Raw genomic sequence first — 14,295 nt, 5'->3', positions numbered from 1 at the left:
CTAGACTTTTCTTTGGTCTCCAAGCACTTGGTGGTTTTCTGAATTAGAGGCCCAGGTGGCCCTGCTGCCTTTGTGGAATGCAAGCTTTGCTGGGTCTCTGGGCATCACCGCCCCCCACCATTCTCACTGACCTTTTCTAGTACAACACCTAGTCCCTCGCAGGTGCTTATTAATTATTGGTTGTAAGGTTTGATGAAAGAATGCCTTAAAATGAATTAGCACATATTTTTGTCAATTGTTTTCATTATTACCATAAGTTCTCTCTCTTCTGGAAATTTCAAGAGATTGTATCACATCTTCACCTGACAGTTGGTGTGACTTTTATATAGAGGTTGGTTTTGTCTGTAGTGGTAGCTGCCTGCAGTAGAAGCACAGTTGCTGCTCTGAGTGGTTTGTCCATGGAACAGAAGTGTGTGTGAGAGAGTGGAGGGAAGAGATGAGATGAAGACGCTTCTGGTAACCTCACGTCTCAGCTGCTTTAGCGCAGCAGCGTTGGTTCTGTGAGTTGCCTTTTTGTGGTAATGGAAGTGCTTTCTACCTTGATTATGGGGTGGTAACACAAATTGTTTGCATATCTCAAAATTATTCAGTATTACGAATAAGTTAATTTCATTGTATGTAAGTTATATCCCTCAATAGTTGAAAAATAACCTAAAAAGTTAAAACGTTTTTCAAAAATGAAGACAATGATTTCAAAGAGAAAAATATTATAAGACGTATACATTAGTGCTGGAACATGATGGCAATCTTATCGGCAAAAATTCCTATTTAAAAATGTTCTGTGTTGCTTGGATTTTCCTCCATTACTACCCCTAACCTCACGCCCCCCCCCCCACACACACATACTTTTTTTAAAAAAAAACATTTTTCCCCAAAGTGAATAAAGTGTAACTAATAAAAGTTCAAAACAAAACATTTTTTCCCACCTCTGCTTGCATTGAATACACTGCTTGATTACCCAGGGATTAACCAAATTTCCTCATTTCCTGCTTTCCATTTCTCCTCTCCAGTAGCCAGTGGTCCTTTGTTGTGCAGACTGAGATAAGCTTTCAGGAAATGTTTGTGTTAGAAAAATGGTGTAAGTGGAAAAGTTATAAATAGACCAACAGGTATTAGAGGTTGCAATCTTTGTTTTGGTTTGAGTAAGTAGGAAGAAGAAAAAAAGTAATTAAGACATCTCAAACAGAAAAAACTAATTTACATAAAATCAGAAATATAATTGTTCAGTGCTTCTACTGATTTTTCTTAACCAACTATTTGAATTTATTCTTGGCCAGTTAGGAGTGTTTGTTAGCTGTAATTAGATTTCTGTTATTATACAGGCAAACTTTAACTTAAACAGTGACTTCTAAACCTGCAAGTCTTAAGCACCCCTACAGTGCAAATATTTGTTCTGTGAAAAGTTATTTTATGGTGTTAAGCAGACCTGCCCTCTTGCTGTGTAATTTGGAAAGTCACCATCCCTGCAGCTGGGCATTGCTGTATGCTCCAGTTGGGTGGGTGTGACTGAGCTCCGGGGTCTGCAGGCACCATTGTGCCGCTTGTTTACTGCAGCTGGGTTTAAGCACGATCCCAGGGTCTGCTGGGTCACAGCCTTTCTATAGTGATACCAGGACTTCATGTGCCTTTCATCACATTCTCTCTCAAGTGCATCTCACCAGGGATGGATACTGTAGGACCTCTGAGGTCAGAAACAGAAGCAGAAACAAGATTATGTTTTAGGCCAGTCAGAGTCAGGGAAGCTGAGGTCAGGGGAGTGCCAGAAGACAGTAAAAATAAAAATATTATTCAGTTTTTGAATTTTGTTTGTTTAAATAAAATCTTGCTAGTCTTGATCTTAAGTGTTCAGGAGGCCAAACAAAGGGGATCCTTTTGAGTTTGAGGCCAGCCTGGTCTACATGGGGAATTTCAGGTCAGCCAAAGCTATATAGTGAGACCATGTCTCTAAACAAAACAAGGACTGGGGAGATAGGGCAACACTTAAAGACATACACTGTTGTCTCGGGGCCCAAATTCAGTTGCCAGCACCAAAAACCAGGTGGCTCACACCGAGCTGTTACTCCAGTTCCAGGGGCATCTGACACCCATGGCCCCCCACACACAGATACACATACAGTTAAAAGTAAAACATTCCTGTGAGTTTTAAGGCCAGCCTGGTCCAAAACAGACAAGGCTCCACAGAGAAACCCTGTCTCAGACAAACAAACAAACAAACAAACAACCCAGAACATTTAAAACTTAATTCAGTCAGTTTTAAAAATTTGTTTAAAGCCTGGTATGGTGGCACCTTTAATTCCAGCACTTAGGAGATAGAACCAGGTGGATCTTTGTGAGTTTGAGGCCAGCCTGATTGATCTACAAAGTGAGTTACAGACAGACAGACAGACACTGACTGACTTCCCAGGATTAAGAAGTTTAAGACATAAAACCAGTGTTGACCAATCTTCAGAATATGTTGCCATCAGTTTTAATAGCAAAGTCTTTGAGATACGTCTTTACTGTAAGTTGGTCATTTAGTTTTTAAAATAAAACTGTGATCATAAGATGCTAAGTTCAGTTTGTACAACTAGTATTTCAATGTCCTGCAATCCAAGTGTCTTAATTACTGTTCTGTTGCTGTGAAGAGACACCATGACTAATTTATGGAAGAAAACATTTCATTGGGGGCTTGCCCACAGTTTCAGAGGTTTACTCTTCCAGGGCAGCAAGGCGTGGCGCTAGGCAGTAGCCTAGAGGGCATCTTTAGCAGAAAGCAACCTTCTGCTCTGTCAGAGGGAGGGGACAAAGACTGGGCCTGGCCTGGGTCCACTCCCAGTGATATCTCTAACAAGGCCACACCTACTACTTCCTAAACAACTCACCAATCAGCTGGTGTGTAGGGAGCCCTGTGACTCCCCTGCCCTCTCCTCATGGGCAGCACCAAGAGCTGTCATCATTCCACTCAGCTATTAACACGATGGCAAATTTTAGGTTGTTTAGGCTTGAGCTTTGATAAAAAGTTCTTAATAGGAGCTTGGAGGAAATGTGGCAATTTCTTACTGAGCTGTCTGTGAGTAGCTGTTTTCACTCTCTGGATTGGGAGACATCCTTTGAAAATTTATGATCGTGTTTATCTGGCTCCTGGAGTAAACATAGTATTGAGGTGAGAATTGGTTAATTTTTATTTGGCTCTCATATAAAATTGAGCCTTGGAACCCGGAGTTTAGGCTTTTTCAAAGCCTGGGTCTACTGTCTAGTGGGTTAGTCAGTGTCCTGCAGAGACACAGAACCAGTGCAGGAAGGAGAGGGGTGTGAAATGGATCACCCCACTAGGGACGTAATGAGGTTTTTATCATGGGTCACCTACACACTGAAACCTGGGAAACCATGGTAGCATGGCTCAGTGGGCCTGGGAACCTTAGAGTCAGAGAGGCTGATCCTGTAGGACCGAGAGCACCACTGGCAGCTCCAGAATTTGCCTTTGCTTTACTCCTAGTCTGTCCAGGCCCTAAGCTGATGGAATGATGCTGCCACTGTGAAGGCGGGATCTGACTTCCTCAGCCCACGGTCACATGCTGGCCTCCAAAGGTACCTGTACCAACACTCACAGAAGAGCATATTTGCTGTCCATCCTTTGGCCACTCAAGCACCCAGTATTAACCATGACAGTCAAGAATGGTATATGAGGCAGAATATAGATGAATAACAGGAGTGTCCTTTCGTTTGCTGTGTTTGTCTCACATTTCAAATCTCTCTTTCCGTATGTCTTATCTGTGTGTGCATTTAATATTAAACACAACACAGCCAAGCATTGTGGCATGCACCGGCAATCCCAGCATTTGGGAAATGGAAACAGGAGGACAAGGAGTTCAAGATCAGTCTCAGCTACATTGTTCATGGCCAGCCTGGGTTGTATGAAACCGTGTTTTACAAAACAAAACGAAACAAAAAAACCTAGTAAGTTTACAGTCGAGGCCAAGAAATAGGTCTCCCCACTGCAAATACAATAGCTCACTGCCTAAAAATTTCACTGTCTACATAGTGTAAAACAAGGTAAACAGAGCCTGAGTAAGTTTTGACTCCATAATTAGCAGCAGTTGAGAGGTGGTTTTAGTTTTATGCAGGTTTGTGTGTGTGTTGTGTGTGTGCCTGTGTGTTGTGCACACATTGTATGGTTGCTCATGCATGTGTATTGTTCAGTTCAGGGAGAGTCAAGCCATTGGTGTAGAAGAATCCCAATGTTAGCCTACAGGCTCTTCTCCTTCCCCACCCCCAACCAAAATACAGCAACTCTTGTGAAACCTTCCCAGCAAATAGACTTGCCCATCTTTGCTGGTCCTCCAGCTCTGTGGTACCCCCTCCTGGCCTTCATTTCCGTGTGAGTGTACGATTGCGGAAAGCCTTTACTTCCTAGTGTTTCTTCTTTCCTTCAGGGACGCTTCCCAGGTGCTTTCACCCTAGAGATCTCTCCTCTGGGTTTAATATTAGTGAAGGCCATAAATATCTGTGAGGTTTCTATTAGTGTCCATTTGTGTCATTAGTGAATACTGAGCCTGCTGACAGAAACAGTGGGTCTGCTGTTACGAAGTCCACACCTCACTGCATTGAGTCTGAGAAAAGTAAAGCATGTGGTTGTTTCTCTTCCTCTGTAAAACAGTAACAGTAATCAAGGCTTACTGAGAGATGAACATTGCTCAGCTTCTATATGAACGGACCTGGTCTTCACAGTCTACTGAAGGGGAGACACAGGCTATATGGGAAAACTGAGGCTGAACTTATTTGAGCATAGTTAGAGCTTAGTGCATTGTAAAACCAGGATTCCAGCCAGGGAGTTTAGTTTGAGGCATATGATTCCTGAATTTATGGTTTTGGCTTTAATTTTCTGTGATTTTGAATAAGTCATTGACTTATGAGGAGTAGGAATCAGAGCAGGCCTTCTGTATTTAATTTTCAGCAACCTGCAATGTGATGTGGCCTTTGACCTAAGAGCGCCTGCTGCAGCAGTGTCCTCCAGAGAAGACATGCTAACCCTCAGGATGGGAGCACTGGGTGAGGCCAGTGAGCAGACACACCATAGCTCCATTTTTTTCTGCTGGGTCTGGTCTCAGAAGACATCTAATTGTAAACATATGAGGAGACCCTTCACTTTTCAAGGGCCCCCGGAGGCTGCTAGGGTTACTGGTGCTGATAGACACTGCAGCCTTCTCTTAGAGTTGTAGCCCAGTACACTGAAATGGCCCTCTGCGTTCCTTCTTAACAAAAGAGTGTTGCTCTTTTGTCAAATCACTGGCCTACTTAGAAATACAGTACCAATTGCAGATGTACATATGTTTACAATTTTTGTCTGCCTTTGTTGTGCTGTGTATGTGGAAGTAGGAGCTCAAGTGTTCATGTTTTTACACAATGCTGCCGCCCTCTGGCTGTGGTGCAGTACTGCATCAGGAGCTCCAACTTTGTCAGAGTTGCAGGTCTACTTACAAGTGAGGCAGAGTAGGTGTTTGCTTTGGTTTGGTTATATAGAATCAGTGGGCATGCTTGGATTAGTTGGTAACTAGTAATACAGAAATAATACATCTAAGTAATGGTTTCTATTACTTTGGCTAGGTTCAGAAAAAATTTACTTTCCCGTCATTGAATCCAAAGAGTCTTTCTGATGTAGCTCAGGTTTTCGGGCATCTTTCAAGTGTTGCAGAAATACGTAGATGCTTAGCTATTGGAGCACGATTGGTGCGGGTCCTGGCAGCCGGAGTCCTGGCTGCACTGGGAAGTTACCATTAGGGTGAGCTGTAAGCATCTGCTGGGGGTCAGCGCCGCCGCTTACGCAGAGCTCTCTTGGAGGGAGAATGGCTGCTGCATCTCCCCACAGGCTTCCTGACAGAGGGTGGAGCCTCTCCTTCCTTCCTTCCTTCCTTCCTTCCTTCCTTCCTTCCTTCCTTCCTTCCTTCCTTCCTTCCTTCCTTCCTTCCTTCCTTCCTTCCTTCTTTCTTTCTTAACCTGTTTTCAGATGCTGTCTTTACACTCTTTCACCAGTTCTTTAAATTGTTTTTTTTTGCTTTGCAGGGTGAAAGAGAAATTCATTATCTTAGAGAGTGACCACAGTTACACCAGCACAGATAGTGGTGGCGTTGGGAGTTCATGATGACAGGCTTTCTATGTTTTCTAGTTAATTGTGCCCTCTATTCTGTAGTGCATGGGCTAGGTTTTATGTGACCATTTTGGCTGTAGTTTCTGAAATGCTAAATAAAACAAAAAGAGTTTAGTTCTAAGTTTTCAACTGGCATGGACTTCATTTCTGTCCACACACAGAGAGTCAGCAGCGCTTAGAGACATTTCTCACTGTCACAACTCGGGGAGGGCGCAGCGCCCAGCAGTGGTGAGACGACAGATTATCTGGCCACATGTCAGTGGTACAGAGGAGATGAAGCTTGGAATTGTGTCTCTTATTTCAGTGAATGATGTTGGGCACCCAACAGGCCCTGGGGTTCTATTTTTTCTTTCAGGTGATGCTGTCTTGGCCCTGCTCTTTTTCTCTCTCTCACGTTGGTATGAAATGGAGGGACAAGTATTTTTTTTGGGGGGGGGGTCTTGGTGTGTGTGTGGTGTATGGTATGTGGTCTCTTGCTCTGCTCTTCGAATCCTTCAGCTGCACTTTCCTTGTAGTGAGTCTTACCTCTCAGTACCTGCATGTGTGGTTAGAGGTGAGTTAGAAGACTCCAGTTGTCCTGTAACTCACTGAAGGACGGAATCAGCTTCTTCTTTCTCGTATGAGCATGGGAGGCTCTGCGCTGCTTGCTGGCCTCCCACTTGGTCCATCTGTATTTCTTTCTGGTCTCTGCCTTTGCTTAGAAATTCCACGGAGGCCTTTCCCATCTTCCTGGAGGTTACACAGTTTTTCCATTATCTCCTGCAGAAGGTGACTGCTTCTTTCTTCAAACACCAATATCCTGCACCTTTTCTGTGAACCTTCTCATACTGTTTGTTGTCGGTTTTTCTTCTGTACATAGTGCAGACCAATTTTGCCTTTAAGCTTTTCAGTGTAAAAGTATGAATGAGGACTGGAGAGATGGCCCAGAGGTTAAGAGCACCGCTTGCTCTTGCAGAGGTTCTGAATTCAATTCCCAGCAACCACATGATGGCTCAAAACCATCTATAATGAGATCTGGTGTCCTCTTCTGGCCTGCAGGCAGAGCATTGTACACCTAATTTAAAAAAAAAAAAAAGTATGAATGAGTAGAAACCAAGGCCTACACAGTACAACTATCTTTTGTATGCACAGTCTGTTGAATGTAAGCCAATGGTGAGGCCCTGTTTTTGTGGGCATGCCTGTTTGATAGCTGATGCAAAGTAAGAGTCATGGTGTTTATGATATTTACTGTGGGATAACATTCCACATTTTGAGTGATATTGAGATTTATGACGGTTCTTTCCCTGCCCTTGCTGGTCCTTTAGTACAGAGTATATTTGTTTCTTTATCAAACCAACATATGTCCTCTTTCATAAATGAGGATCCCTGACATTCTTCAGAGGTCAGCTGTCCTCTTTACAAACATGAGTTTTTTTGAGCTTTGGCCACTATGCTTGTGGCCGGTGAGCCTATAAGAAAAGATAGAGGCTTCCAACAGGGACGATACTGCTCTTACCCTTTACTGTCCTAGTGGCTGACACTTTTTCATGACACACGGGAAACATGAGTGCTCTCTGGGTTGAGCTGTCTACAGCATAACACGCAAGCGGTTGACTCTAGGCTGTACCCAGACAGAAGAGATGGTGTCTGGTACCTTAGCTTTTGATTGAGCTGAAAACAAAGCTAACTTATAAAAATCTACGCTTAGTTCTCCTACAGACATTTACAGGACAATGGGGCTCTTCATTTTTTAACAGTAGGTATGTTTAAGCTGCTCTGCTCCCAGGGGTCAAAGGTAAACGAGGCGGGTCCTAGTGTATGGATGCACTTTCTTGTCGCCACCTATTGTCTGTGGTGTGCTTTGTCATTTTGGCATGCAGCAGTGACTTCCATACAGTTCTGTGGCCCACAGTGGAGGGAGAATTTGAGACAGTTTGTGACAGGCAAACCTTGGAGGGAAGAGACTGTCAGGTGTCTCTGGGTAAGTTCTTTCCAGCTTGTTACTTTTAATACGCCTCAACAGTGTGCTCTGATCATTATTATTTACTAAAATGGTTAAGGATTAAGGTAGAAGAAGTATGTTCTCATGTAGTGCTCTGCATTACCATTAAAGAAAACTTTAATACTCAATGCTCTAGTCATACTGAGAAGCTTTGAGATCCATCTCTCTTGTTTCTGAAATAAGTAAATAAGCAATTCGAGGGTTATGGTCCAAGGGGCGTGGTGGCCAGGGACCTGTTGTATTCCTGCTGCGTGCCTGTCCACTGTGTTCAGGGATTTTGGTCATAGGTATGTATGATGTGCACTTGAAGGCACCTGAAGCCTGTTCCTAATGCTGTTAGATTTTCCTTTTCAGAGTAAGAGGGACCACCTACTCATGAACGTCAAATGGTACTACCGTCAGTCTGAAGTTCCAGATTCTGTCTATCAGCATTTGGTACAGGATCGGCATAACGAAAATGGTATGTATGGCCTTGTGATGTCACACTTGTAAATCCTAGCTTTGTGTAAAAACTCTTTCCAAAAAAAACCCAGTTAAATGGAGATTGATTATCGCTGATGGAGTTTCTCTCAAAAGAGCTTGTAATAAGAAAATCATTGCAGAATATCCTCACCCTTGCTTTTACATTATTTTTTTATTTTCCCTAAAACCAACCACCAGCAAAGGAAGGCAGCCTAAAGAGCGAGCTCACTGATTAAGAACATTTGCTACTTTAGGAGAGGGTTTGGATTTGCATCCCAGGATCCACATCAGGCCATTCACAACAACCTATCACTCCAGTTTTGGGGATCCAGTGTCTGCAGCCTCTATGGATACTTGGTGCACATAAAACCCGTACATACATATACATACTTTTCAGATCTTTAAGAAAATACCAAAAATAAAATCAAGAAAAAGAAACAGTTAATGAACAGGAGGTGATGCACACGTTTTTAAAATAGCAGTAGCACAGTTCTCAAAGCTCCTGTATTTACCCTAATGACAGGCAGTATTTTAAACCTGCAAGGTCGTGTCCTCATTCTTTCCAGATGCTTGTGGCCTTCAGCTTCTCCATAGCCTAGACAGTTGCAGTTTTCAGTTAAGGTTGCTGAGTTACACTCGAATATGGGTTAGTTGATGCCTTTCAGAACAGAGGACAGTGGTTCCTGGCAGCTGGTTTCCGCTCTTCCCTGTGGTGTCACGCATTGGCTTAGAACCTTACCGGCATCCAAGTTCGCTGCAAGTGCGCTGTGTGCTACGTGACGCAGGTGGCTTTTTAGAAATTGCCTCTTGAGAGGAACCTCATGTTTCTGCTTCACATTAGTCATCCCGAGCTGTGTGAGGCGCTTTGCGCTAGCATTGTGAATGAAGAGGTTGAGTTAAGAGAGTGCTGTGGGAGTTGTACTAGAGCAGCCCAGGACATGCCACCTGTGTCCCCGCTCACAGCCCTTCTCTGACGGGCTCCAGCTGGCAGTACAGTCAGCTTTTCATAGACGTTTTAAAATCATGTTTGAAAAGATGAAAGTCAGTTAAATTAAGATTTTTTTAAAAACTAGTAACTTGATAGTTCTTTTCAGTCCAGTTGGTGTATGGCGTCATTCCATTTTGGAATGTTTGGCAATAAACAAGTAAGACGGTGACTGGATGGGATGGCATATATCTATAATCCCAGAATCTGAGAAAGAACGAAAGGACAATGATAAAGTTCAAGGCCAGCCTCAGCCTCAGTTACATAACAGCTTCAGGGCTGGCCTGGGTTGAGACCCTGCCACTCAGAAACAGACAGCAGACAGAACACAAAATAGACAGGTTTTCTAAATGTATGACTATCTTGGGAAGAATGAAATTGCTCAGCAGATTAAGTTGCTTGCTTCCAAGCCTGATGACATGAGTTCAGTCACCAGACCCACATAGTGGAAAGGAAGAGCTGACCTCACAGGTGGTCCTCTCTCCTCCACACACATTGCTGTGGCTGCCCAAGTATAAATACATATACATGTTCATGTTTAAAGACAAACAACAAAGAAAATTAACAAGTTGTTTCTTTTAAAAAAATGCTTAAGTTGCTGGAATATGATAGTGGACTTCTCTTTCTCCTTTAAAGAAATATGCTTGTTAAGGCATTTCAGCATACAAAAGGATGTGGTAAAAAGATCTAGTGAATAGTCTTCAGTTGTCAAAGCTGCACACTTGTGTTCTGCTGTTATTCCTGCTACATATTCCCTTCCCTGTTGGGTGTACTTTGATAAAAACTGGTTGTTGTTTGTTTCTACTAGGAGCTAAACTTGAGGAAAAAATTTGCAAAGATTTCCTACATGTTTGGGAAACTATTTTAATATCTTAATTAACTTATTCATTCATTCATTCATTCATTTGTTGTAGACTCTGGGAGAGAACTTGTCATCACAGACCCAGTCATCAAGAACCGCGAGCTCTTCATTTCTGATTATGTGGACACATACCACGCTGCTGCCCTGAGGTATGAACACAGATGTGGGCAGTCTGAGGGTGGGGGGTGACTGCTCTGATCTCCTTTGGGGCTCACTGTATTCAATCAGACAACTCATGGTTGTGGGAATCTAATACTCTTCTGTTTCCGGGGGTTGTTGCTAACCCCACTTTAACCTCTTCTGTATTTCCTAGTATTATTTGCTGAAGTTTTCAAAATATCCTGAAGAGCTGTGGTTAGCTTTGTAAAAAGCAAGCCTTACTGCTTGTAAGGATGGAGGGAAAACAGATAAAGCAGCTATGACAGCATGTTAATCATTAGGAAGCCTAAGAAATTATACAAGTTTTTATTCTCTCTTTTTTTCAGTTTCCTTATGTCTGAACATTTTTACTAAAAAGCATGTTGAAGAGTAGGGGAATGTATTGAAGACACAGTCTGAAGCAGAAGGGACATCATACCGAGTTGTGGTGTCAGGGAAAGGGAGTGTGCCCTCCTGTTTGTACTTTGTGCTCTGTCCAGAACAGGTGGCAGGATTCATTCCTTGTACATGTTGTGTCTCTCTGGTTGGCTGATTTGGGGTCTCTTAAGAGACATAAGAATTCTGGTAGCTGACTTAGTTAGGGTTCCATTACTGTGATGAGACACCATGACCATGACAACTCTTTTAAAGGAAATCATTCAACTGGGGCTGGCGTATAGTGCCAGAGGTTTAGTCTGTTATCATCATGGTGGGAAGCATGGTGGCGAGAGGCAGACATGGCGCTGGAGAAGGAGCTGAGAGTCCTGCATTTTGATCCGTAGGCAGCAGAAGGGAGCTGTATAACACATTAGGTGTAATTTGAGCATAGGAGACCTCAATGCCTACCCCCACAGTGACACACTTCCTCTAGCCAGGGCACACCTACTTCAACAAGGCCACACCTCCTAATATGCTACTGCCTGAGCCAAGTATTCAAACACATGAGTCTGTGGAACCTTTCCTATTGAAACCAGCACAGTAGCTAATATAACAATTTTTTTTAAAGATTTATTTATTCATTATGCATACAGTATTCTGTCTACATGTAACCCCTTCAAATCAGAAGAGGGCGCCAGATCTCATTATATATGGTTGTAAGTCACCTTGTGGTTACTGGGAATTGAACCCGGAACCTCTGGCAGAGCAGACAGTGCTCTTAACCTCTGAGCCAGCTCTCCAGCCCCCACATCATAACTCTTCACTCCCTGTAAATTATAAGGTTGTATCAAACAACAACAAAACCTTCAGTCTCTTTGTTAAAGAATTTGAGTACAATAAAAGCCATTAAGATTTGCTGGCTTTAGCGTAACTACTTCAAGTGGGATGCAACCGTTTCTTGAATGGTCACATGTTCAGTGACAGTGCCTGGGGTTGTTTGTACAGAGCTACAAGATGGAGCCAGTTACTTTAACAGGAGAATAGGGTCACGTATAAGACTGCTGTCTTAATGCAGACCTTGGGTCTCAGAGTATATGTCCTTATGGCCTTTGTCTCAATTGCTCACTCATCTTAGCCACTGTGGGGCAAATCCGTAGGTAACATATAAATAAATGAGTTGCCTATGGTCCAGTGGAGCCTTTTTAAAAATGGAAAGTAAGAATTTCATTTAAATTTCACTTGCCAAAAATTTTTTTCCACTTCTTTTTCAACCATTTAAAGATGTAAAATTGTCCTCTTTAGTATATAAAAACGGGCACGGGCAGAGGGGCTGTGTGGCTTGTTGGTCAGTAGTGTGCTTGGAACTGCCTCAGGGCAGGAGGAGGGTGTGTTTGATTTACAGGGCTTTTGCTAAATTTTGAGAATGTCTGTGGTGGTTTATAAACTTTCCTGTTCTTTTGGAAGTGGATTTCCAGGCTTAAATTAAGCCTACATGCTGAGCAAAGCCAATTAATGACTAGTTGATGAAACAAATGGTTAATGTAGTAGGCCAGCGCACTTGCCTTGTGTTCTTTCCATCTTCTCACTGGTTGAGGTCATGGTTGTTGTTGTTGTTGTTTTTTTTTTTTAATTTAATTTTATTTATATATTTATTTATTACAATTTATTCACCTTATATCCCCAATGCAACCCCCTCCCTTGTCTCCTCCCAGTCCCACCCACAATCCCTCTTCTCCTCCTGTGACCTTTCCCTAGTCCCCTGATAGGAGAGGACCTCCTCCTCTTCCATCTGACCCTAGCCTATCAGGTCTCATCAGGACCTGCTGCATCATCTTTCTCTGTGGCCTGGCAAGGGTGCACCACCCAGGGGAAGGTGATCAAAGAGCCAACCACTAAGTTCATGTCGGAGACATCCCCTGTATCCCTTACTAGGGAACCCACTTGGAAACTGAGCAGCCAATGGGCTTCCTCTGAGCAGGGTGTCTAGGTCCTCTCCATGCATGGTCCTTGGTTGGAGTATTGCTCTCTGCAGGGCCTCTGGCCCCAGGTTTTGTGTGTGTGTGTGGGGGGGGGTTGTTTTTGGTGTTTTTGTTGTTGTTGTTGTTTGTTTTGTTTTTTGGCTCTGTTGGTCTCCTTGTGTAGTTACTGTCCCCTCCAGATCTTTCTATCTCCCTCTTCTTCCATAAGTTTTCTGGCACTCTGCCCAAAGTTTGGCTGTGAGTCTCAGTATCTCCTTTGATACCCTGGTTGTAGAGTCTTTCAGAGGTCCTCTGTGGAAGGCTCCTGTCCTGTTTCTTGACTTCCAATGTCTATCCTGTTTACCCTTCTGAATGAGGATTAATCATCTTCCATAGGGTCCTCATTGTTTAGTTTCTCTAGGGCTATAGATTTTAGTATGTTTATTCTATATTATATGGCTAATACCCATTTATAAGTGAGTATATATCATTTGTATCTCTCTGCTTCTGGGTTACCTCACTCAGGATGATATTTTCTAGTTTCCACCATTTACCTGCGAATTTCATGATTTGCTTGTTTTTAATTGCTGAGGAGGTCATGGTTTTAAAAGACTTCCAGTTCTAGTTAAGGAAATGGTGGAAAGTGTAATTGGTTGTCCAACATGTTTTTGCATAATTGCTTAAAATGAATTAATTTGAGGATTTTTAATGCTGTTGGTATTTGATAGATAATATTCGTGTAGTGTTAGCATTTTTAGAAGAGCTGCTGTACCTCTGTCTGGACAGGTAAATTTTGATTCCTCTAGGCAGGCTTGCACTGCTTCATCTGGGGATGAGAAGCTGGGAGCCACCACCCTGGCCTCTCCCACCTTAGCTTCTCCAGTGGCAGTACGTAAGGTTCTTTTTACAAGGTGTGTGTGACTAGACTCTTTACTGGCTGTTAGGCTTTTGATCCTCTTGTTACATTATCATAAAAGTTGTCCAAAAAGTAGTAGGTCTGGTACAAAAACTTCATCTCCATTTTTTTCTTAAGTGATTTTTTTTTTTGAGATTATAATGTAATTGTATCATCTCACTTCATTTTCCTTCCTCCAAGCCCTCCCATGTGGTATTTTTTTCTTGCTCCTTTTCAAATTCATGGCTTCTTTTTGCATTAATTGTTGTTGCAGAAAGATATATATTATAGATCCTTAAATACACCAGAACAACCTATTCTGTCTATATAATGTTACTTGATGTGTGTTTTCAGGGCTGACCATTTGGTAGTTGATAACCACAGAGAAGTGGAGTGAGGGTCTCTCATTAAGGAAACTTAACCAAATTTCTTTCCTTTCCTTTCCTTTCCTTTCCTTTCCTTTCCTTTCCTTTCCTTTCCTTTCCTTTCCTTTCCTTTCCTTTCCTTTCCTT

The 14,295-nt window shown here is 42.7% G+C and overlaps 1 protein-coding gene across 4 annotated transcripts in view; it reads left to right on the top strand.

The window, feature by feature from the left end:
- Positions 1-14,295, top strand: part of Rere (arginine-glutamic acid dipeptide repeats) — a 347,420-nt gene that overhangs the window by 184,857 nt on the left and 148,268 nt on the right. For 3 of the 4 annotated variants that reach the window (XM_055615371.1, XM_055615370.1, XM_055615369.1), the window contains 2 exons: positions 8,460-8,565; positions 10,467-10,563. The exons of the other annotated variant lie outside the window; for it this stretch is intronic. In XM_055615371.1, coding sequence (XP_055471346.1) covers positions 8,460-8,565; positions 10,467-10,563 — 203 coding nt within the window. The remainder of the gene's footprint in view (positions 1-8,459; positions 8,566-10,466; positions 10,564-14,295) is intronic. 4 annotated transcript variants of the gene reach the window in all.

Source organism: Psammomys obesus, unplaced genomic scaffold (assembly GCF_907164565.1).
Source record: "Psammomys obesus unplaced genomic scaffold, mPsaObe1.curated_primary_1811, whole genome shotgun sequence".
Taxonomy (NCBI): Eukaryota; Metazoa; Chordata; class Mammalia; order Rodentia; family Muridae; genus Psammomys; species Psammomys obesus.
This window is presented reverse-complemented; position numbering and strand designations above follow the sequence as displayed.